At 43.2% G+C, this 26,066-nt stretch overlaps 1 protein-coding gene and 1 long non-coding RNA gene across 5 annotated transcripts in view; one reads left to right on the forward strand and one right to left on the reverse strand.

The window, feature by feature from the left end:
• The window catches only part of FRMD4A (FERM domain containing 4A), a gene marked incomplete at its 5' end in the record, with an annotated part of 413,106 nt that overhangs the window by 278,412 nt on the left and 108,628 nt on the right, over window positions 1-26,066 (reverse strand). The window contains one exon of one of the 4 annotated variants that reach the window (XM_081927640.1): window positions 15,559-15,923. The exons of the other annotated variants lie outside the window; for them this stretch is intronic. Coding sequence (XP_081783766.1) covers window positions 15,559-15,627 — 69 coding nt within the window. Of the gene's footprint in view, window positions 1-15,558; window positions 15,924-26,066 lie in introns of those variants that run through there. 4 annotated transcript variants of the gene reach the window in all.
• On the forward strand, window positions 23,515-26,028 carry LOC309379843. Its single transcript, XR_014172650.1, has 2 exons — window positions 23,515-24,795; window positions 25,473-26,028. It is a non-coding gene; the product is annotated as an uncharacterized lncRNA (long non-coding RNA).

The following is a 26,066-nucleotide window of genomic DNA, read 5'->3' on the forward strand; positions in this document are numbered from 1 at the left end:
ATATTTGTTTGAAGGGGGCTCAGCCCCCCCAATACTGAGGGGTCCAGTGCAACCTCACAGAAGATGCAGTGGCCTGCACAGCATTGGGAGACGTGTGTGACATCACGTGTTACGCGCATGACATCACACATACACGCCCTGTGCCCCCTCAATCTTGGAGGCAACTTGGTGCCACTGCTGTCTGGGATGTAGTTATGAAGGGTTGTCCAGTAACTGGAACGACACGCTACATGGCTGAAGGGACCAATTCAGGACCAATGGTGGGTCACAGTTCTGTAGGCCTGCTACAAAGCCTGAGCATCAGTGAAGAGGTCAGAGGGTTGCAAAATAAATTTACGGCCTCAGATCACTTTGTGGAAGACAGAATGACTCCTGAGAATCACAACGTTTGCCAATCTAAATACCTGGTTTAATGCAGAGCTGGAAAGATTTTTTGGTCAAAAACTAAAAAGCCAACAGGGTGTGGGGAGGGGGAAATGCAGTAATGTAATATACAAGCACGTTGTTTCTAACAAAGATCTGGCTGGCATAACTGCACACACATTAAAAGGCATTAAAGGAAAAAGCAGCAGCTTGATGTGGGAAATTCCAAATATTAAAACAATCAGCCTTTGTTCATAATTAGTTCCATATGTGCACTGCAAATTGAGTCAGTGTATGCGTGTGAGAGGGAAGGAGGAAGGGAGGAGAAAGCCAAGCCGGAAAGGATGGAAATGGCTTCAGCATGACTGATTCATATAGATTCATTTAAAAGTCTTGGTATAAGGTTACACTGTTGGCCTTGAAAATGAAAACAGAGATTTCTTGATTTATTTTTTTAAAAAATCTATCTCCTATGACAACTGCCTTCCTTTTTGAAGCACAGCATTCAGGGGCAGATGTTGCTTGCTTCTACACTGGCTGACCTAGGGCGACTTCACAGCATGGAACATAATTTTTTCCCCTGGATTCACATAATTGTATGTTCACAGGTGGAACAGGGAGCAAGACTGTGATTACTCTCTCTTTTTCTGGGACAACGGAGGAACTTTTCCCCACTAACATGACAATAACTCTGATCTAGCTTGAAAACTGCAAATATAATGAACAACTAGTCCCTTCCCCAGTTCCATACAAGTCATGGAATAAGTTAAATCAGCCAGACTGCATTGCAAGTTGCTTCTGGTCCACTCAATTTCACTCTTAAATGAAATTCATTCATTTATTTTTAAGAGCAACATGAGCACAACCAGGGCTTTTTTCCAGCCAGAACTCTCAGGCAGGTGCCATTGCCATTCTAAGAGAATGAGGGAGGCATACGTGGTGAGTTCTGGTACCTCTTTTTCTAGAAAAAATAGCACTGAGTGCAACCATTCTTTGACATAAGTGCAGCTCTAAAGCGCTCTGGTCCTGGGATCATGGAATTAACCACTAGGCACCCGTGACAGCTGCATAAAACTCTAAACATCTGCTCATATTAAGTTTTAACAATGCCGGCTATTTTAAATGAATGGATGTACTTCAGCACAGTGCATTAAACTGTTTTAATTTTGAAACCTTTTTTTGTCTTTAACTGAAAACAAGGGTCTCCGGATCCCAGCTCTACCACTAAAATGAGGCAACCCCCCTTCTGTAGACCCCAAATAACCCCCACGGGTTATCTTACAGTTTTTGCGTGAGATAAAACTTTGATACTCAGGCAGAAGTTGAACAAACAAGAAAGGATTAATTATACAGAGTAAAGTTGGTAAAACAAATGATTTGTTGGGAGATGAAGTTCTTAATAAATCTAGTGGGTGTTTCAGGCTTCTAAACAAGGTAGTAAACATGGAGCTTCTTTTCAACTTCAGCTGCTTATTTTCAGTTAATACTCTTCAGTTCGATGTTACAGGTTTCCAGGCTAGATGGCCGATGCTCAGCTTCTCTCCCGTTATTTCACTTCAGTTCCTTCACTTAGTGGTTGTGTAGGTGTTTCAGCTTAACACTTTGGCTCCTAGACAAGGGGGGGGGAGACTTTCCATCAGTTTCCCAAGCTTTCCTCACTCCCACTCCTGAGGTACTTCCATCCCAGGGGATCCAAGGGATCCCCACACCCCTCTTAACTGGTCTGGGAGCTTCTCTGTCTAGAGCAGGCATGGGCAAACTCAGTGGCCCTCCAGATGTTTTGGGACTATAATTCCCACCATCCCTGACCACTGGTCCTGTTAGCTAGGGATCATGGGAGTTGTAGTCCCAAAACATCGGGAGGGCCGAGTTTGCCTATGCCTGGTCTAGAGGATCCCTCCCCTCCTGACTGACATGAGACCCAAGGAGACTTTATCCTCACAGACTCTATTTCTCCTTGTTCAAATTCAGCCTTCCCTTTCCTCCTGTCTGAATGCTCTCCCAAGATACTACACTTGGTCTTTGTATCTAAGCTCAGAGACTCCTTTCTATAACTGTGGATATTCTGCTCCTCAGAGTGGATGTTCCACACACGGACCAGAACCAACTCTGCAACTCCACCTCCTGTTCTTTCCCTTAGACTATCGGCTTCTTTCTGCTTTCATTCTCCCTGGCTCCACCCCCTTCTGACTAGGCTGTCTTGGCAGCCAATCAGAGAGAGGCACTGGTGGAATTCTGTGGCACTGCACCCCAGGCACTGGTCTGGCTCAGCTGTCTGTCACAATGAACTTCAGAAGCATTTGTGCTACTTGTACAATGAATGGACCCCAGCAGAAAGTGTCACTCAGAATAGTATATTGGAAGGTGGCCCTCCCTGAACCCCACCAAGCCTCTTGAGGTCCCCCCAACCCAGTAGATCCAAATGGATTTCGAAGTGCCTTGATTTCTTAAGACATGGCAGCTATAACCCATTCCTATACAGTGGTACCTTGGTATCGAATGGCTTGGCTCCCGAAGAAATCAGCTCCTGAACACCACAAACCTGTAAGTAATTTTTTTGTGATTTTTTTTCAGAAGTAGAACATCTGACGCGGCTTCTGCTTGAGTGCAGGAAGCTCCTGCAGCCAATCGGAAGTTGCGCCTTGGTTTTCGAATGGTTTCAGGGTTTCAGTAAGCGAACAGACTCCTGGAACAGTTTAAGTTCGAGAACCAAGGTACCACTGTATTGTGGGAACACTGGATTGGGAAATTAACTGAACGATAATAACTGCAAGAAGCACTTTATTTAAAATAAAATAAATATGCCCTGAAAGTTAATGCTTTGGAAAGCTGAGCACTCAAACAGAAGCTATGTTGCAAAGGTTCTGCTACTTTGTGTGAAACAACTGCTGCCTCTCCTTTTGGGATGAAAAGTTTAAGGCCGGAGATGGACAAAAGCTCTTGCTATAATAGAGAAATCTGTTGCATCCATTGTTGCTTCAGTGTACAGACACGTTTCCTTTGCCCCACATTTCTTTTGTCTCTGCCCTAAATGATTTTGCATGTTTTTAAAATGACCGAAAATTCCTGACCTGACAATGGGCAAGAGTGCTCCTCTTACTCCACCTATAGCTGTCTGGAAAAGCAATTGCTTGTCTCAATCCGGAATGGAGTTTGGGTGTAGCCCTTCCCTTCTTGGCAGATTGGAGAGGAAGAAATTCAAAGGGATGTGAACGATCACTTCTAATTCACCTTTTCTATTCAATTTCAAAAGCAAGGAGGACAACAGACTTACAGAGTAACACAACTTTGGACTAATAGACATAGAAAAGCCTGTCTCTCATATTCATTTGCATTGTCCATCACCCACCCACCCATCTGCAGACCTGCCAGTTGCAGTCTATTCATCCAAATGGTGCCACTATAGCACTCTCCAAGAACCACAGATTCCATGCCTGCAGTGCAGGGTAAATGCATGCCCAGCAATAAATGAAAGTTTTCTTGTGTGTTTTTTAAACAGCCTCTTGCCCTAGACAAGAGTAACTGTGATTGGCAGGCTATCTGGCTGCTGCCTGGTTTGCTTGCTCTTTGCTTGGATCTATCACCTTCTCAGAACTTTTGCTAACTGTACCTCTAATTGCTGAAAGCATGAATTTTTGCTTGCTGTAAATCATTAGTGTTGGTTGAGAAAGACCTGAAGTGTGGAGTTTCATATAAACAGCTGCTTGCAGGAAGTCATTTGTATGGGCAATAATGACTTTTATTAGTCCTGCAAAACCCATCAATGAGACAGAGTATATTTCAGTGTCATTTACAGACTCATTCCCATTAACAATTTATGCATCTACAGTCCATTTCTCTCTCTTTCTTCTAAGAACTCAAAGTAGCAAACCCTTCAGAGGTCTGGTGCCCAAATGCTCATTGCCATCTATCTCCATTTGACTATATGAAACCCTCTTCTCTTGGACCTTGCAGCATATCCAGGCTTTGATGTATTCTGGAAGTTAATTAAAGAATAACATTGGATGCAGGACTAGGAAAGTCAGTGTCCCTGTTGTTGCAGCGAATAGACAGGTAAATCTTTAGTTCTAGGTTTGCATTGTGACAGAGGGAAAATTGTTGTTACTTCAAAAAATTTGATTGAATGGGTGGAACTCGTAGGCCATGCTTGATAGTAATTGTGTGAGGGGAGAACAAGTGAACAGGGCTCAGAATTGACCAGTGCATTATCCCTGGGGAACCATATGCCTTAATTTCTTGGGGGCTCGTTCATTCATACTTCCCAAAAGGAAGTACTGTGGTAATGCCCAGGAGAGCCAGAATTATTCACTCTGAGAGGCACCAAGGAGTCTGTGATCCATCCATCTGAGTGTGGAGGCAGAGATGCCTCTTCAGGGTTCAGCGGATGAGATGCAAGCTCAGGTGCCACTGAATTCATATGAGAAGTGTTGGGGTTGGAGCCATTTCTCCTCCTTGGGGCTTCTGTTGTAGGAGGACTCTGCATCTGAGGATTCCTGGTCCAAGACAAGTGAATTCCTCAATATGGGACCATTATTTCAGTTCCTATCCAGACGCTTGGGAACCAGGCAGAATCATTTTGGAGATGTGGTCCACGGCCTGCCAGGTGGCTATTTCTACAATAAAACTTCTGGTTGAATTTAATATCTTGAAAGATTGGACCTAATTGGGAACTGAAGGGATGCTGCCTCCTGTTCTCATCACTCTGAATAGTAAGAATTCCCAGAGTTTACAAATCAGCTGTTTTCCCAGTAGATTTTATTGTTGTTAGCAGCCTTGGGCATTTTTCATGTAAATATGGATATAAATGTAACTAACATGCTAAGGGCAGGATTCAGACTAGCAGTCCCACTAGTGGGAGCCCATGCAAGAGCCTCTGCAGGTGCAGCAGACCTCCGCTCCCCTCCTTCCCCTCTATGCTCCATGCGCTGCTGGAATTGTCTCAATGGGGTTTGGGGGAACCCCCAGAAAGATGTGCAGGAGGAAGCAGGGCGATCGTTCTGTCTGGCAGGCTGAAAAGCTTTGGCTGAAGGAAGGATTGTCACAGTGCTGCTTTGAATTCCTTCACAAAGAAAATGATGCCGAGTTGCATGCATCATATGTAACAGGAGAAATAACTGGGAGATAACTTTTCCTTCTGTTTCACTCATATGCTGAATTTTGTAAATGCGCCTCATCTGATGAATTTTTTGAATCTGTTTAACCATGATCTAAAGGAAGCTAGACTTTGATCACTCCTCAGCGCTTGTGCTTCAGTGAATGTGATTAAATGAATCTGACACGTGGGAGCCTATTTACAGGAAATATTTGTCAAAGTATCATTGCATGGGGTTTTCTCCCATCATAAATTATTTTATTAGAATTAGAGAGCCTTGCAAAATTCCTGTAATTTTTTGGCATGTGTAGTTTCACTTGCTCAGTCCTGGTCTCTCTGCAAGCATCACTAGAACAGAAAAATAAATGGCAGTTTATGGTGTGCCCCCAAAACCTCTTATCATTCCACAATCTCCTTAAATATTTATGAGACACCCTTAAGTTTGTTCTCTATATAGATATATAAATAAAAGAGTGAATGCTGTCAGTGCAGAAAATAGTTTGGATTTTCTATTTTCCCACATGCCTCTGAGGAGCAGCCATTAATCAGAGAGGGAAGTTGTTTGACACAGCCACCTTTGAGACATGCTGCTCTGATATCACCAGGGGAACAGGGAAGTGTCCTTTGGCCTGGAACACTTACATAAACAAAAAGGATTCTGTAGCGGATATAATTTCTCATGTCATGATCAGCTCTTAGGGCTGCAGGAAATGGATCTCACTCCGGCACTTGTATTAGCTCAGTATTTTAGGCTACTGCCTCATATATGTTTTTGCAAGGGCCATATCCTGAAAGCTACTGGACAAAATGCCGGTAGCAGAACAAAGGGGCCAAAGGTTGCCACTGCCCACTAACCTTGCTGCTGCCGCTCAGCAACAACAATCTCCAGCACAGAGAAAGGGGCCAAAAGCCCCCAATCTTCTATTTTGTGTCCATTTAGTGCAATTCCTCTTTACAATTCTGTTAGCCACTGTGAGCAGACTAGGAAGGTCCACCTGGTGCCAACTTTGTCATTCTTCTGGTGATAGGCCAATATTTTTATTATTATTATTCCTGTGCATTAGGGAGCAACAAAGACTGGATGTTTTACATTTTGTTGTGTTGTTGTAAATTACTTCAGGGCTTTTTGTTTTTGGAAGCTAAACAAAAATCCAGTAAACCGAACCTAGTGGAAAGGAATATTAAATAAATATGGACTTTAAATCTTGTTTAACTCGACCTCATTGCATCAAAACGTTAATGCTTAGCCTTTACATGGAGCTTTAGCGTATTCAAAGCATGTCAGCTGCATCATCTCCATATCCTTACAACAATCCTGTAAGGCAGGTCATTATAATCACATATGGCAGATGCAAAGTCAACAGATCAACGCCATCTGCTTGCTGCATCCCACCCACCAGCTCAAGCTTAAATAGTTGAATCCAGGGATCTTAAGGCTGGAGAACACACATTTTAGGACTTGATTTGGGTACAACCTTTCACAGCCCAAGCCTGGCTCTGACCATTTTAAGCATGAGAGACCAGCCAGGAATCTGTGAGCTTACTCTTAGCACAGTTCAACCCAGATGAGCTCACCCCTCTTGCAGAGAAATAAAAAAATATTGGTTATTTCACAGAAGCCAAGGGTATCCGTTAGGCTATTACATTATGTATGATTTGTGACTGTACAAAGTACCAACTAGCTCCCCTTTGTTCCATTAGCAAGTCCCAGCAGCTCTGCCAAACTGAGCAATCTATTGCTTCCCATATAGGTTAATGGATCACTTTACATTTTGATAATGTCTTATATTACTGCATGTTTCATTAAGACTGATGTCATGTTCTCAACACCAATGATCAGCTGGGGCTGCGAGGATGCTTAGCAATTATAGCAGGTAAGAAGGCACATTGGAGTCTTCCATGCTTTCTTGAAAAGTCCATTATCACCTCTTCTTTTTTTGCAATCCCTTTCTACTCAGGAATGTAAATTTTGGTAATCTGTACTAATAGATGTTGTTTAGTGAAGCAACAATGCAAATTCAGGAATTATTACACCAACAAAAAACAACAACAAAGAACAAATATTATCCACACTACTGATTTTTGGTGCTGTCTACATACCTCCAACTGAAATGCCAGAGATTTTCTCGGACAGTTCTGGTTATCCTCAGTGGATGTTACTAGAAAACTGCTGAAGTGCTGTCTTTGTCTTCCAGATCAGAGCTGTGTTCAACAGTGCATTTTAATTTTGTTTAGGGACAGATTAATTCCAGGGCTGGCATCAGCACCTGGCATCTTGGGCAGCTGTGATGGCACCACCAGCCTGGCAGGGCTCAGTGGTGATGCCTACACACACACACACACACACCCGTCCCAGGGCTTTGAGCAGTGTCAGCCGGCTTGATCTTAGACATCCTTTTAATTTTCCACAGTGCTCTTGGCCTACAGTTGCTCTGGCTTCCCTTATTCTTTTGAATCTAGCAAGCGGCTTTTAAAGAAGTCAAACACTAGACAAGTTGTGTAGCTCTGGCAGTACATTTCCCAAATTCAGCATTTAAAAGCCCTGCAAGCCAACTAACATTCTTTTCAGAGTTCAAAGGACCCCCACCCCATTTTAACACTTTAGCCCATCTATGAGTCTTTGGCTGTGGTTTGACCACTCCTGCTCAATTCTCTGTTCAACAAGCTCTGAGGACAGCTAAGTGAGGACAACTAATTATGCCGTGCCGCGTCTGATGCTTCCCTTTTTATCTCATTTCACAGAAGCCACAAAGCCTTCTAGTGTCCTTTCGGAATAAAAGGGAGGAAAGGGCCAATAGGGCAACCGCTGCTTTGGAGATAGCATGGTGCCAATGCTGTAACAGGAACATTATGTCCTCAGAGAAAGCTGCTGATAATGTGAGAATGGCAAAAGCAAAAAAAGCGGGGGGAAGCATAACCATACAAATTGTTGGTGGCGGCAGCAGGGCGGGGGGAGTACTAGAACTATCACAGGACAACTCCATACTTGGATCCAGCTGCAGAAAGTCAACTTGCCCTGCACATGGCTGCTCAAAACACAACTTCATGGGTATGTGACCTCCATGTCACAAGTTGCTTGTGGGAAAGCAGCTTGCCACAATGTTCCTCTTTTCTCACTCTTTGTGGGACAGAAACAGCTAAGGTGGTTTGGAGAGCCATTTCGCATGCACAAAACTTGCTACATACACCTTCCGTCACACAACTGTGCTTTAATCAGCTTCTTCCATGCAGCAGATCACACATGTTAATGAAATCCGCAGGGGCAAAACCAGGCTTTCTTTCCCCCAGGGGTCAAAGACGGAGTTTAGCACACACCCTGCGCATCTGCGCACAGACACACAGATCACAATATTTGTTCGTAAAGGGCATCAAAGTAGAAAATATATTATTTGAATTCAATGCTTTATTTTTAAACAATGTTTTAATTGATTTCCAGCATAATTTACCCAACAAAATATCCAGCGTAACTTATAACAAGTAAAGTATGCATTTTTTATAGTCTTAGGAGGGGGTGCCTCAGGGTTCCATCCTCTCCCCCATGCTTTTTAACATCTATATGAAGCTGCTGGGAGAGATCATGAGGGGGTTTGGGCTGGGGGTTCATCAGTATGCAGATGATACCCAGCTCTCTCTCTCTTTTAAATCAGAACCTGTGAGGACAGTGAAGGTCCAGTGTGAGTGTCTGAGGCTGTTGGATGGATGGCGGCTAACAGATTGAGGTTGAATCCTGACAAGACAGAAGTACTGTTCTTGGGGGACAGGGGGCGGGCAGGTGTGGGGGACTCCCTAGTCCTGAATGGGGTAACTGTACCCCTGAAGGACCAGGTGCACAGCCTGGGAGTAATTTTGGACTCATAGCTGTCTATGGAGGAGCAGGTCACTTCTGTGTCCAGGGCAGCTGTCGGCCAGCTCCATCTAGTACGCAGGATGAGACCCTCCCTGCCCGCGGAATGTCTTGCCAGAGTGGTCCATGCTCTAGTTATTTCCGGCTTGGACTACTACAACGTGCTCTACGTGGGGCTACCTTTGAAGGTGACTCGGAAACTGCAATTAATCCAGAATGCGGCAGCTAGACTGGTGACTGGGAATGGCGGCCAAGACCATATAACACCGGTCCTGAGAGACCTACATTGGTTCCCAGCACATTTCTGAGCACAATTCAAAGTGTTGGTGCTGAGCTTTAAAGCTCTAAATAGTCTCAGCCCAGTAGACCTGAAGGAGCATCTCCACCCCCATTGCTCGGCCCGGACACTGAGGTCCAGTGCTGAGGGCCTTCTGGCGGTTCCCTCACTGTGAGAAGTGAGGTTACAGGGAACCAGGCAGAGGGCCTGTGGAACGCCTTCCCACCAGGTGTCAAGGAAATAAACAAATATCTTACTTTTAGAAGACATCTGAAGGCACCCCTGTTTAGGGAAGTTTTTAATGTTTAATGCTGTAATGTGTTTTTAATATTCGGTTGGGAGCTGCCCAGACTGGGCGGGGTGTAAATATTATATTGTATTGTATTGTTTTAATTATATTATTATATAATTTATATCAACTTATAGCATTATGATTATTTGCTGCAGGTAACTGTGAGATAAATAAACTACTGTTATTTATTAAAGGCCGGATCCAAATTAACTAAAGACATGGGGGCGGGGGCGGGAATAAGAACACAAAAGAATAATATATATGTTGCACCAGCAAGCTAATACCATAAAGCTTCACGCCAGCCAGATATTCCTGTTGACCTCAGACGTTAAGTTGCTTCCATTATTACCATTGGCATACTGTATAAAATCCCACCACACGGCACAAAAATCCAAAGGCTGTGCCTTGCCCCGAATGCAAAGCTTTGTAGAAGCAATAATCACCTAACATACAGGAACACTGAACCCAGGATTTCTCTCTCACACAGTTGCAAAACCAGACCAAGGATCCCTCCTTCTGCTTCCTGGGGAAAGGGGAAGGAGGATTGCTCACCCAGGAGCAGGAAGGCTGGGTGTGCAAGCCAACGCCTGAAGCCCAGACAAGCTGGGAGCCTCAAGGGCACCCCTTGGAGGCTTCACCCAGGGCAAAAACCCTGGCTGGTCCTCTGCTAGCTATGGAAATAATTAATGCTGAAAATTAATGCTGAAGGCCTTGCATGTCCTTGACTGAGAGTTTCACTCCCCACTCTTGATATTTAAGGCCTGTAGGATTATTAATTTTTGCTCAAATATTCTTTATTTATATCACAATCTTCACCTTATACCAAATACCAGTTGTCTTCCGTCTTTATAAACCTAGGCTCCCCTGCTGCCACATTGGACTAAATATATCCACATTTCTTAGTCCTCTTCTCACTCCTTTATCTCCTTTTGCCCCTCTCACTCTTGCTCTCTTTCTCAACTTAAAGTTTCAAAACAGAAAATGGTAGCAACCTTCTTTTGCTGAGGGTGCAACCTCACAGGGATTAATGGAGACTGAACAAAGACTAGCCCCTCATACCTGAACTAAGCCAAACCATTGGCCCACCCAGGCCAATCCCGAAACTCTTAGAGGCAGTATTTCTCAAGGAAAGAGCTCTTCCAGCTTTACAATATATTATTCTTTAACTAGAAACAAATGGAATAAAGTTTGAGGTGTCATTTCCACTCACCATATATGATCAGCCATTGGGGATAGGGCCTATAACTTGTTGGCTCTCTTATGTTGTGCCAGAGTTTTATTAAGTATGTGATCAATCAGGCTTCTGGAGCTTTCTGGATTCTGCAGCTGAATCTTATTTACATTTATGCAATCTCATTATCATTGTTGCTCAGTGTAAATCCATCCATATGATTTACGTTCTTGTAAAGAGAACAAAACAAAAATGTCAAGTGTGCAGCCCCCTCTAGGACTGCTGGGATATTAAGGCCCCAGAATTCTATTTTACAATGATTTGCAAGCATATGCCCCAGACCTGGAACAAAGGAGGACACAAGAGCATTGAATATGACAATGCATCATCTCACTTTTAAAGCAATAACACTGACACAGATCAAGATGAATGGGAAGGAAGGTTCTGGGGGACAATTCCCAGGTGAGTCCTGTTACCTGAAACAATATTCACCAGCAGTTCATTTCAGTTGAATGGCCAGATGCTAATCTGAATATTAGTTTTCATGCTGATGGCAAAATACTTAGTAATCTACTAATGACCTTAAATGAAAATACACTTTGCATTCCCCTGTTGCTTCATACTGAATTTAGTGTTAGCTGCTGCCTAAAAATAAAAACTAAAAACGTACGTTTGCATACACAAAGGGATGAAGCAATATGGGCCCCTATTGTGTGTCCTTTGCAAAAGAACACACAGAGACATCACAAGCAGGGACTGACAACAATGTGTTTTAAAGGATCATATTGGCAAAATGAGCATGGAGACTGGGAGAGAGAGAAAGGGATTGTGGCTGAAAAAGCCCTAGGGGCCAGTGGCATCAGGTGGCTGGTGGGCTGCAGACCTGTTAAAAGACCTGGTAATTGGGAGCCAGACCAGGAGATGTTCTGTTAATCCTCGTTCTTCCACAGCAGGGGGCCCAGCTAAACTGAGAGCAGCTTCGCAGAGCTGGCTGACTTGTCTGCCATGCAATAGCTGGTGATGGTGCTTTGGTCTCTTGGGTCCAATTTAGAAGCATAGAGTTGGAAGGGATCCCCAAGGGTCATCTAGTCTGACACCCTGCAAGGCAGGAATCTAAACAAAAGCATCCCTGGCAGATGGTCATCCAACCTCTGCTTAAAAACCTCCAAGGACTGAGGGAGACCGTTCCAACTGAAGCGCAGGCAAAGCATGGCTAGGTCAGGCGCAGCACACCACACCACTGGCCATGGGCTCCATAATTATTAAGAAGAGATCCTTATAAGGATACAGATCTCTCCAAAGTATTAACTCTAAAAGGTTGGCAGAAGCTGGGACAGAGCAATGGGAGCTCACTCCGTGGCGCGGATTCGAACCACTGACCTTCCAATCAGCAGGCCCAAGAGGCTCAGTGGTTTAGACCACAGCACCACCCATGTTCCAATGATTTGGCTGAAAGATCCTTGGGATGCAGTTGCTTTTCTTGAGGACCTGGTGCTGAATTAGCCTCCCTTATCCTCTGCTTGCACGTAAGTAAAATAAATATCACAATATAACATACATCTCCAGAGCACTCCTACAGAGGAAACTAAATCATGCAGTACTTACTCTCCCTTAAACATCTTACCACTTAGGAAAGCAGGAAATGCTTACCAAATATTTACTAAGTTCCTATTGGGTATATATAATTCTATATACACATTAATTGCAACATAACACATCACATATGGCTCTCAGAGCAGAATAAATACTCATTGCTTGGACAGGCACAGGGCAGATGGGAACTAGAAAAGAGCAAACTCAATGCATTTGCAATCCCATTTTAGAGATGTTTTAGGACTATGGGGACTTCAAAGGGTAGATGGAGCTCTCCTATTCCAAAAGGTCCATTAATATCAGTGGAAGAAGCAGCACTCTGTGTGTACATTTCATTCATTGCACAGTTTCGGGCCCCCCCCATTGAATTAATATTTGAGCATCTGCATATGTGCCTCAAAGCACAAGCAGGGCACCTGTTGCTGTGCTCATGGAGGCCCCTCTTCCCGCTGCCCAAGTTGCCATTACAGCATGTGTGCTCCAATATGAACCTCCTTGTATGCTTATTTCATGGACTGGCGCCTTCCTCTGAAGGCTCAGAAGTCAGTTACAAGGAGCAGCATACTTTTCCTGCAGTTATTCCTTTGAGCACCTGCGGTCTCTGCCTAAGGAGACGGCTTCTCTCCTGGCATACTGGGGCAGAGAAAGCATTTCTATTCCGCAAAGTCTTCCAGAGAAGGAAGGATAGCTGCTGTTTCTGCCACAGGACATATGTGTGTGCTTGCTTTAACTGGTTTTGTGGTTGAACAGTGAGTCTGAGTATTTGTTTTAATAGGGATGTCTCAACAGATTGCACACTTTCATGACATTTTATTGTTTGTTTGATTGACTGAATGGTGGAGAACAAAGAATGATTCGACAAACCTGAGAGCTCCTTGGAAGGGGTGGAAGAGAGGTTAGCCATTGCCAGTCATTGTGCATGTGGTGCAACAACCCTTAGACTAGGCATTTTGCCTGTGTGTGCTTATTTATACATACCATTTGCTGATTACATTTGCACAAGAAAATATGAACTCACTGTAACATCAGTAAAAGTAATAATAAATACATTTGGCATCAGTGATCACATGGAGCTGGTGTGCAGCAACTCCCTACCCAATTGGGCATATCATCTATGCAACATGAACAAGTTAAGCATCAGATCATCATCTTCCCTCAAATTGTTTGTCTTTCTACAAAGTCTTCAGCTTAACACCTTAATTCTCATCCCCAAATGAAGCAAAGCCTCAGGACAGGTAAGTGCTTTGGTCCATTTGTTAACTCGCTCCTCTCCCCACTGCTTAGTGCTCTTGCCCCTGCCTCTTGCCCCCTTGTCACCCCCCCCATGGCAAAACTTAGACTGCAAGCTCGTTTGGCAGGCGCTTTTCATTTTCATTTTCAAAATTCTGTAGGGCACAGTGCACACAAACAACAGTAAATGTGCAAATAAAGAAATAAAGAAAGAAATCTCGTTGCCTGCAAGCCCTGTCTCAAGTGGTCAGTCTCACAGATTTCAAAAGAGGTAACAGAACTGACTCTGTATATTCCCTGCTGCTTCCTTGAAAGTTACAGGGCAAGCTTAGCAAGCAACAGGCTCCATGTGGACGCTGGACCACACACTGTTTTCTGGATAATAGCAAAGAGGGTGAAGCAGAAAAAGTGAGTACAAAACTCTGGAAAGCCACTTGGAGGATGTGTGGAAGAAGTTGGGCTTGAAGAGGGATTTGCAGATGGCCAAAGATCAAAATAGAGCAAGTGAAGCTGTTGCACAAAGGGGTGGCATCGGAGACTGGAAGAAGGGTATTATTTGATAGACAGGAGGAAAGGCCTGTGAAGGGAGGTGAGTTATGATATAGGGTTTGACACAAGAATGAGTAGAGCCTTGTAGGTAAGGAACAGAAGCCACGGTAGAAGATAGCAGGGAAAAGACTGCAACTGAAACATGAGAGGTGATAAAATCACTTGTAATACAAGCAAGTTATCTTTTTTTAACGTTTAAAAATATATACTTGAAGGAGTCTAGACTAGTTTCTGATCCCAAACACCTAGGAATAAATCTAGATTACCTCTTTTGATTGTCAGACATAGTGATCTCAGATAAAGTCTGGTTTAAACAAAAATGAAAAAGCCACGTATAGAAAGAGGGGGGGGATAGTAGATAAAATTTATATCCCCCCCCCTTCCTCCCAAAGGAGCCCAGGGCAGCAAACAACAAGAGATAAAACAATTAAAACATCTTTAAAACATCTTAAAACAAATTCTAACACAGATGCAGACTGGGAAAGAGCTAAACTTAAAAGGCTTCTTGAAATATACATCTCAACATATCCAGGGCATTTTCCCTCTCTTTCTTTTAAGATCCAACAAGCCACAACATATTTCTCAATGCTAGAGGCAAGGATGAAGCAAATTTACTAGATGTCTCAAGCACCCCCTCTCTCAATCAAATCAAACACATTTTACATCAAAGGACACCTCTTTTAAGTCTCTTAAATAACCATAAGCTTGAGAAAATCGCAGTTCACAGAAGTGAAAGAACGTAATAATAGTTCTATACTAACAGAGGAAAGCCACCACAATGCTATTTATCTTGCAAAGCCGGCTGGATCTCAAATGGTTGTAATACTATCAGTGTAGCTTTCAATAAGGTTTGCTACTACAGTATATTAGAGTAATTTTCCCCAGTTGTGTATGCATCACTGAAATTAAACAATTGTACTCTGCAAAATTAATGCAAAGCATATCTTGCCTCCCCTTCACGCTCTGCTAGTTCGCATATTTCTGCTGAAAGCACAACAACAACAACAACACTATTTCTTCAGAGACATATGTTGCTGGACACGCAGCTTGTCAAGGACTTTAAAAGGGTTCCTACTACATGCCAAATTCTCCTGCTTTTAAAATGATCAGCATATTACTTTGGAACTGAAAACCAGGCTTTACTTACAAACACATCCATTAGCAGATGCTCCAACGTGGCTTCAATGTCTTCTAGCTTGGCAGCTAAAGTCATCATGAAGGCAACTGCTAGCTCAGATCCAGCAACCTGAAGAATCCCACCAATTCGCACTTGGTCCAGTGGACCAGCTCCCTGAACTGTACACAGCTTGTCCCTTTACACAACAAGACTTTCCCTGTTCATCACCTAAACCTCGCAGTGTTGACTGGAGGATGACTATTACTCCATCTAGAAGGGAAGGCACAAACTGGAGGCAAAGACTACTGCCTTTCTCCTCAAATAACTGCACAGTCTGAGGAATTGCCTGGCATTTGGGAAACCACAACAGAGGGAGCTTTCGTGAGAGAAATCCTCATGCACACAGGGGCATTGGAGAGAGGAAGTACAATAAAGTGCCTTTAACTGTGACTGATATTTATAGGAGGACAAGATTTTTTTTTACACCATTCCATTTCTCTGTTCATTTCTGACCTTTCAACAAATGGCTCAACACACTGGAGTCTATTGAAATATAGGGGCAGCAGGTCTCTCAGAGGCTGCCTGTGACCAACGCCAGGCCAGTTCACACAGCCACCCCCATCAATAGCTCTTTGTCAAAGGCCTATCAGACTCTGCACTGTCTGCTGTGGACAGAAGAGAACACAGACATGAAAGAAACAGGGAACCAAAGTTGCGCTGGGACATTCAATTTTTCCTAGAAATATTTTTAGCTCCTGTTGCTGCTTGAGAAAAAATAATGTAAAGGACAAAGTTAAAGGGGGGAAGGGGAGGGGTGGTGAGGGGGAAGGTGCCTCTTCCCCTTCTGCAACATCTAGTTCATATCCCAAATGTAATTTGAGTCTGCGCTTCTCCATGCTCAGTACCAAAAATGTGGAGCAGGGGGCAAGGAAAGGCACAATATAATGATGATGTGACGTTCTGATGTACTGCACATAATGATCTTCTGAGATGCTCTGGGTCATCAACATGGTCATCAACATGTTGAAGGGTCATCAACATGGGGCTACTACTGTATTTGCGGGAGACCTGAATTCTTTAGAACATGCAATTTTCAAGCCCAGAGAAACATGATCAGTTTGGTAGAGGGAAGCATAACTTCAGGAACTCAAGGTGGCATGAGAAGCCTGGGGCCAATAACCACATTCAAATTCATGTTATTCTCACCAGCTATCTAGGATTACTTGCTCAAGGTGCAGCCCCAACCATTGTGTGTGTGTGTCTGCCTTGAGATTTTCTGTGGAAAAAATACAGGCAGGATATAGACATAATAAATAATAAATGCTTAAGATATATATAAAAAATGGCAAGTGTGTTATTTCAGCCCGTATGTCAAATACAAAAGGTATACTTGACATGTAGTTCTTTTGCTCTGCAAGTCCCAAAGTACTTCACAACTTAAAGACAATTATACTGTGCCTTGTCTGACGTCCACGAAAATCAATTTGAGCTTTTCCACTTATATCAGTGGGGGATTCACACTGTATTGCATCTGGAGGAAAAATAATGTGGGAAAATTTCTGGACTTGTTCCAACAGCCTGCACAGCACCAGGCTAGGAAGGAAAAAACAGGAAAGGAACTCCTTATCCTCTGATACCCAGTTCATCACTTTTACCTGCCGAATGGTGCTGACTCCCAGATTTTATGTTTTTGCAGAATCTTGGGGTTGGGGTATAGATCAGTGGTGGGGTGCATGCTTTGTATGCATAAATGTCCAATGTTAATCCCAAGCATCTCCAGGTAAAATGACCTCAGGTAGATTATCAGGGAAAAGTCTCCAGCCATGGTGGCCGAGAGACCAACAGTAGGTGGAGTCAGAGTCAATGACAGGCAGAGCCAACTAATTCTAGGATTATCCCCGGCCTCTTTCCTGCTGAGTTCTACAAAGGACAACACCAAGACTTACAACCTTGGACTGGCTGTAAGAAAGAAGACATGCAGGTGGGGGCTGAGAGAGGGAAGACTGAGGTTGGTGGGTCAGTGACCCATCTGCCTCAATGGATCAGCCTCCACTGGCAAGGCACTACCAATCTGAGTAGACAAAACTGGGTGAAATCAACCAAGGATCTTGGGGACAATCCATAGTTCAGTGGTAGAGTGGATGCTTTCCCTCACAGTGAGAAGCAAAGTTACAGGGATCCAGGCAGAGGGCCTTCTCGGTAGTGGCATCCGCCCTGTGGAACGCACTCCCACCAGATGTCAAGGAAATAAACTACTATCTGACTATTAGAAAAATCTGAAGGCAGCCCTGTTTAGGGAAGTTTTTAATGTTTGATGTTTTATTGTGTGTTTAATATTCTGTTGGAAGCCGCCCAGAGTGGCGGGGGAGGCCCAGCCATTTCAACAGATCTAACCAACTCTATTTATTTGGCTTAAGAAGAACAACAATAAGGAAGCAACATAAACCAATGAATTGGAACAGAGGTTGGACAAACAAATGCTCTGGGTGATTATAAAGACAGGTAATCCTTGCAGTAGAGAGAGCTCAGTGGGATGTGAGGCTGTAAATTCTGTCTACGTGTTCTTGATTGCAGTTGATATTGCCTTTTCAACCATCCACCACAGTTGGCGGTCAGGGAGCGATGGGTGACTTTTACTAGACAACAGTATGACAGTCCATTTAGAGCACGTAGTGATGGATTGCTTCAACAGTAATGAAGGGAGAACAAGACATTTCTCTGACAGACATGCTCATGGATAGTTCCTCATGTAAGGCGATAGATTAGCTTCTCCACAAAAAACCTTTTAGCACAGCAACAAGCTTGAAGATTCACAGCCTATTCAGCCTTGAATATGGAAGCAGGAATATCGCCACTAGGATGACCATTTAATTTCAAAACTTCTGATGCTCTAGAAGGACCCAGCAGCAGAGTAAAAACTTGTTAGGAGCCTAGCAGGGCAGAAATTTATGAGTGGTGGGCGGAGCCTGGCAGTGGTTGGCAGCTACGGGCAGAATCAGAAAGAATTTGAAATTAACCAGCTTCTCAGACACCAGAACTTAATATCTGATAAAGCACTGATTTGTTGTTACCCCTAATATGTATGGCCCTTAAAAAAAAATTGGTGAGTTTTGGATTGAAGTAGTATCAGCTAAAGATGGTTGGCATATTGTGGCCCCAGCAATGGTGGTGAGCAGATGAAGTCTGTTTGCCATGACATCTACCAGTAAACAAATGGGAGCATGGGAAAAGCTTTGTCTTAGGGTCAAACTAGACAAGATGCTGTGAGTTCCATGATAGGGTCTTCCACAGGTTTTTGTTTGTTTTTAAAAGCAACCAGGGAGGATAACGAGGCATCTAGAGGGATGGACTCTTTCTCTTACACCAAGGAGAGTGAAACCTGTGGTCCTCCAGTTTATATTGGGCCCCCAACTCCCATAATCCTTGGCCACTGGCCTTAGACAATTCCCCCAACTTTAACAAACCCTCCAAAACTCCTATTTGTCCCACTTACAACCCAGAGTCTAATTTGGCCTTCAATTTAGTCATTAGTCATCAGCCCAAATTTTTTTTACTCTACATTCCCACCACGTGATAGAAAGTGCCTTCCTTCTCTTTACATTTTCAACAATTATTTAATCCTATTCTATACATCATTTTCATGTAATTCTCTTTCAACAATATGCAATCCGTGAATTTCAAATTCACTTTCCACAGTTTTCCCCAATCTTCAAATTGTATATTATGCCCCAAATCTTGTGCCCATTTGATCATTACTGATTTGACTTCTTCATCTTTGGTTTCCCATTCTAATAATATATTATAAAGGTAAAGGGTAAAGGGACCCCTGACCATTAGGTCCAGTCACAGACGACTCTGGGCTCATCTCGCATTACTGGCTGAGGGAGCCGGCGTACAGTTTCCGGGTCATGTGGCCAGCATGACTAAGCCGCTTCTGGCGAATCAGAGCAGCACACGGAAATGCCGTTTACCTTCCTGCTGGAGCGGTACCTATTTATCTACTTGCACTTCGACGTGCTTTTGAACTGCTAGGTTGGCAGGAGCTGGGACCGAGCAACGGGAGCTCACTCCGTCATGTGGATTCGAACCGCTGATCTTCTGATCGGCAGGCCCTAGACTCTGTGGTTTAACCCACAGCACCACCCGCATCCTGACAAATAATATATTATACGCTTCATTTAATAATTTAGCATTTTCCTCTAAAATTTCCTTTTGGAATTTGGGGATTGTGTAGCTAAATCCTTTCTTATTATCTTCCTTGAAGATCTCATTTAATTGTCTATGATGCAGCCAACTCTGAACATATTTCTTTAAAAGAGATATCTTCTAAGCAAACATACCCAACCCTGCATATGCCAAAAGGAGACCACACACTAAAAGCATTGGACAGGATACCTAGAATAGGTTTGCCTGAACGAACAGTGATAACAGTTAATGGCTAGTAGCTATCACTCAGTGGGCACCCATTGAGTGGAGGCTCGTAGAAACAAATTGAATATATTTAGCAAGGAAAAATAGCTTTTGTTTGGGATTTTTATTTATTTACGTATAAAAAAATAGACTGCACTTTCATAAGAATAAAGCAAAGAGGTACACAGCACACAACATTGCAATGGAATAATAAGAACACAAAAAAGAGCAAAATGTTACTTGCTCCTTCATACCCAGCTTGTTTATTTATATTACTTTAATTACTGTAATCCTTTAATGTGTGTTTTGTGATATATGTACTTCTATTGATTATTTTGTAAACCTCCCTCAAATCTCAATGGATGATGTGTGGTTTAAAAATGCAGTAAGCAGCAGCGGCAGCAGCAGCAGCAAACTGCTCTTACAAAAGCACCTTGAGATGGAAACTGGCACTCCAAAGAGACGTCCCCAGAACTTTCCTTCACTCGGAGATACGCAGAGCAAAAGACAAGGTTTTCACTCATGAATGGTTCGCATACATTTCATTTCCAACTGCCTGTGCATATACATTATTTAACACAAGAGAGCTAGATATAGGATCAAAGTTGCTTTTGTTATGCATGTGAAATACTGTCTGGAATAAGTCATATATTTGCTCACCTGCAGATGGATTTTACTGTGGCTAGAGAGACAAAAATGAGACATTTCATTGCAATAATAAATTTTATAAAGCATACAAGCGCTTCCTTGTAATATTTAATGCACAATGGAGAGTTGATAAATACGTTACAGCCCTGTCTCCATAGGACCGTTGATAGGATGGCACGGTATTTGATTCAGGGAGGCACTGAGAGACTCACGGTCTCTTTAACCCTATTATAATTCCACTGGCCAACCCATGTCATCTCAGGACTTTAGACTGATGATTTGATTTGACAGAATTGGTCAAACAGACAGGCTCTCTTTCCCTCCTTCTATTCAAATGGAATGAATTTCAAGATTTCAGCAACCAACGAACAGTGAAAACTGTGTCGTGAGCAGAGAGGAAAGGAAAGCCTCAACCCAACATATAATGACCTCATTCATTTGGTGTGCCCCCCCTTGAGCCACCTGCCATGTTGGTCTGCTCCACTGGTCAAGGAGCCTCAAGAAGTGTCTGTTTGCAAACACTTCGAAGAGGTCAGATGCACGTATTCTGTGTCCCCAATTATAACATTACAAAAAACTGAGAGGAATGGGAGCTCATTAAAGCTTTTCATTGAACTCCATGGAAACATTCACCATATGGAGGTTGTGACAGGCTTCAGTACAGGAGGGGAATATTTGCCACACACAAAAAAGCAATGGCTGCTTCTCATCACTTTTCAGATGCCAACATTAAGTAGGCCGTGAGCTGATCATTGAGAGGTGATCCAGAGCTTGGACCATCTGTTGCTGGGTGCACTGACTGCAGATGTGGGTTCAAATCTTCAGACTCCCATCTGCATAAGACACTCCTTGCTCACCCCAAAAGGGTGTCAGGGGATGTCTTACAAATAAAAGGTACAGCCAAATCAAAAGATACACCACAAGGGGGGCTCCAAGGAATATTTTGCTGTTTTGCCATCCACTGTGACATACTTAAAAACTAGCTCCAAAAATTTCTGAGCCTATGGTGTTAGAGAAGAAGAACAACAACAACTGGAATAGCAGTATATATTTCCAACAGAAAGTTAGTGTGAACTGGTGGACAGAGCAGCTGTGATCATCATGAGGCCTGGCTACTAATTTGAAGAACATACTGTTTGAGTCACAGTATTTCCCCCCTTGCATTCATGAACCTGGGTATGGAGAAATTCACTGGTGTGAACTGGTCACATGTCCACAGTGCAAACCACACTGCAAAAATAAGAATGTTTTTCTCATTCTCCAATAATTAACCCTACACCATTTCTGTTCTGACACAGAAGCAAGACCATCATGAATGTGGGGAGAGAGACTATTCTGGCATGTTCATGTAGTCAAGCCCTTTGGGCTTTTATGACTGAATTGAGCATTGTGGGAATAAAAAAGGAAGCAATAAGCTTGAAGGTTGACTTGACAGCCAGTACTTTGCATTTAATCAGGGATCATTGACTCTGGTCAAACTCAATAAGCAGTTTCTGTCAATATTCAACTTCATCCCAGAAACAAGACTACCTACTAAAGCCCTGTTTACATAACACATCTTTGATCTCTGGGGCTGGTGTTGCCATAGAATCCAATTGTGGCTGTCACCATCAAGTAGGCATTCACAAATAAAAGCCTTCCTGAAAGAACCAGGTGTCATGCTCTTCTTCAAGTTTATGACTTATTGCCTCCGGCTTGATTCGAATACCGCAAAAGTACTGCAGAACTTGTCACTGATCTTCACTCTATTCCATTTTATTCTTTGAGTGACCTATTGTGAATCAGCAGGAGGAGACTTTACATCTCAATATGCTGACAATGTTTACTTGAAAGATCACAACTCATGACATCTCTCAGATGTTCAAGAGAAAATTGCTGCCATCCAGTCTATTATTCAGATTGATGGCAGCTCTCTTCAGCCCTCTCCCCGCCTTCTCTCCAAGACTCAAACTGAACCGGTGTGTGACATCCTCATTCATTTGGACATAATGGTCACATCTGGGAGAAACAGCCACAGCTGCTTTGTTGTTAAAAGATGGCCTTTTTCCTCCAGAATACCAACTGAAAAACTTTTGAACTTGGGGATTTAGAATTAAAACTTGAACCATGATTGGAACTTGGAAGCCTACCATCTCACTAACTTCCCAGCCAGGATATTCAGATGAACATTCCCCCTTCCAGAGTGAGGGGAGTCACATTGTGACAGTGGGCAGAAGATGTGGCTGCCTTATATAAAGATTCTAGATCTTTATATATGTATATATATATCCTATATAACTAGGATAGGATAATAAGTTCACATGCCCTGGATGCCCTGGATGTAACCAGGATAGGGTTGCAAAAACAAATACCATAGATGATGTACAGTGTGGAAATAAATCTGATAATTAAAAGCCAGAAAGTAGCTTGACCTAGAGATGTTGCTAGGGTTATCTGATTTGACTCCAAATCAGGCCCGCTTCACTTCTTTTACAATTCAAGTGTTATTTCTCTGAGATGTTCTTCTCTAACATGGAATCCTAAATAAAACTCTGAGCATGCACTGTCAGCATTTAGCAGACAAATCTCCCCAAAGCAGGTGCCTTGTAGGTGCATGTGGACACATTCTTTAGTTGTAAACATTCAGACTTGATTATTTCTGTGGAATATATAACTGGGCTATCCAATTAAACAATCCTTTGTTGCGTGAGTATCTTTTCTAATCAGCTCAATCAAATCTCTTGATTGCTTCTTGAAAACTTTTTACAAGTTGTTTTCCTCCACCCAGTTCCAAAGCCTTATCTTGTTCCTGGATTTATTTATGGGGTTGACTGTCATGCGGTGTGTGCAAGGCAGACCAAGCTACAATTCCCAGAGGGCAAAATAATAAAGCACAGCATGCACACGCAAACAATACAAGCTGCAAGAGAATGTTCCAAAGACAGAGAAGCTTTTGAACATTTGCTGACAACAGTTGTAAATGCAAAGTCAATTCCCAATCTAGCCACGGTTAAGTTCACCAATTGCTTGCTTACTCAAAGTGATAGCCAGAGTAGCAAACAGGCAGAGTGGCACGACTGAGTACCCAGGTTATGGTAGAATATCGAATCATTGTCAAACCACCTAGAAACAGGGCCCTTGACATTATCTAATAAAACATACACGTCAGAGGAAAACTGCTGAGTGTGAAGGAAGCTATACAAAGCAAGAACTGTCAAGGAGGATTGTATAAAAGAGCCCTCTGGAAATGTGCGCCAAATTGCTGCATGCATTGGCTCTTTTCCGAGCTAAGCTGGCTATATTCAAGTAGCACCACACAAAGGACTATGCCTTTTCCACACAGTTCGGTCCATAAATATGGTTCAGCATTGGCTGTTCTCCAAGCTAAGTTGGTCATTTTCAGGTACTCCGCACAAAGAAGTATGCCTTTTTGCACACATTGTAAACCACAAAATACGGGTCAGCAGCGTCTACTAAAACCACGATCTCTGTACAGTAGCCTGAGCCTGCACTCAAATGACTTACTATGTACAGAGAGCCAATGTACACAGCAATACCAAGCAGTCTCTGCATATTGTGATGTTCATATGAATTTACCCTGAAGCTGAAATCAAGGAAGTTGGAGGGGGGAGTTGATTTGGGCTGGGATCAAGTCCCAGAATAATGATGCAGTTTTACATCAAAGGGAGCCGATCCACTTCTGGCATAGAGACTGGCTGTCCAGATGGACTGTGTGAGGTTTCTTCTACTGCTGCAATATGTGCTCAAGAGCCAAATGGCTAAAAGCATGAAATTAGATTTTTAAGCCTTTATAACACCAAACAAATACACTTCCTTTCTAATTACAAATAAAATCCCTGTTGCCATTTCTCCATCCTGGCATGCTGATTTGCACGGTCATTCAAAGTTCAGCAGGTTGGTTATTACATGCTGATAAGCTACTTTCCATTCCCTCTCTTCATCTCCACTTTCCATGTGATCACTCTCTGCCATCTGGCCCTGTATATTCCTATGCCTGGGTACAGGCATTCACACACAGATCCTTCCACCTGCCAGTGCTGTCTCTCTCTGTATGTATGGTCAGATCTTCCTCATTCCAGATTCAGTTTTGTTCTCATTCTAGAAGTCCTTCTAGAATTTATGGAATCATAAATGCTTTGTGCACAGACCGACACTGTTGCATGCATGCAGCATACAGATGCCAGCTGTCCCAGTGATAATGTTGAAATGGTATAATCGAACAATATATATGGTTTTTGGTAGCCTGTTTCTGTTCCACAGCAGCATGGGAGTTGTTTGCCCATGGGGTAATTCCATGGGATTACAGAATGCATGTAAATCTTAAAAGCACATGGTCAGATCCTAGTGTGTGGATCTTTCCCACCTAATCATCCCTGTCCCAGGTAGCCAAAGACTGGGTGGGAGCAACCCATGCAACTGACCCCATGTATATGGTTCCAGTGTCCACATCCATAATGCAGCCTCATATGATGCTGCTCCCATGCTTCTGCGTGTGGCATCCTGCAAGTGTGGCTGCTGGAGTCTGTGTGCAGCTTCCCCATGTCACGAACCTTCTGGACATCTGGAACTTCCTGAGCAGAAAGGAGTATAAAAGGTTTTCTTTCCCAGCTAAGCCTTGCTTGCACAACAAGGTCTTCCTGAGGTCTGGTGAGTTCCTGTATCCTTGGTTGTGCTTCAGTTCTGACCTGACTTCTAGCTTATTCTTCAACCTAGCCTCCAGGCAGGGGTGTAAACTTGAATAAAATATGGGAGGGGCAGGTAAGCCCTACCCCACACATAATCGGTCACATGATGCGATGCAGGCACAAAGGAGTTGGCTCCTATGGCTGCAGGATTTCTGTGGTGCTGACTTGTCCTTCGGTTCTGACTTCTGGTTTCTTCCACAGCTTCTGTCTCTTGGCTCACCTCTGACTTCTGCTCATGGCCTAGTCCTGACAATTACAATTCTGTACCTATAGTGTAGCCTTGTTCCAAGATGAATAGAGCACATTTTGTTATTGAAAACCAAAGTGTCTTATATCCATGATATAAAATACGATGACAAAATGGGAGGTTGAAGTCACAAGAGAGTTGGACAAAGAGAGCTGTCATTTTCATAACTACATGACAGATGGAGGCCACGCTGGGGACTCTTCGAAAGTTTAATCTATAGCAGCAACAAGCCCTAGAAGAGCACTATGAGATGCTGACAGTTTTGCCCACTGCCTAACAAGATAACAGATGACAATAAAAAGAAAGCAGTTGCCCACAGTAAGCCCTGAAATGCTGGGAGATAGAACTTTTGGTTGGCTACCCAGAGACAGCAACAGCAAACATGGGACAGAAACCGGAATTGTTTCCTGCTCTTATTGGGTTTAGATCTACCATTACTGGTTTTCAATAATGTTGTTGTTGCTACTCCTATACAGTACTGATTTTTCCAGTAAATGGAATAACTGGGAATGGCACAGGTAGCATCTGGGGTCGACTACAAAGCAAGA

Source organism: Podarcis melisellensis (genome assembly GCF_964234715.1).
Source record: "Podarcis melisellensis genome assembly, chromosome: 10".
NCBI lineage: Eukaryota > Metazoa > Chordata > Lepidosauria > Squamata > Lacertidae > Podarcis > Podarcis melisellensis.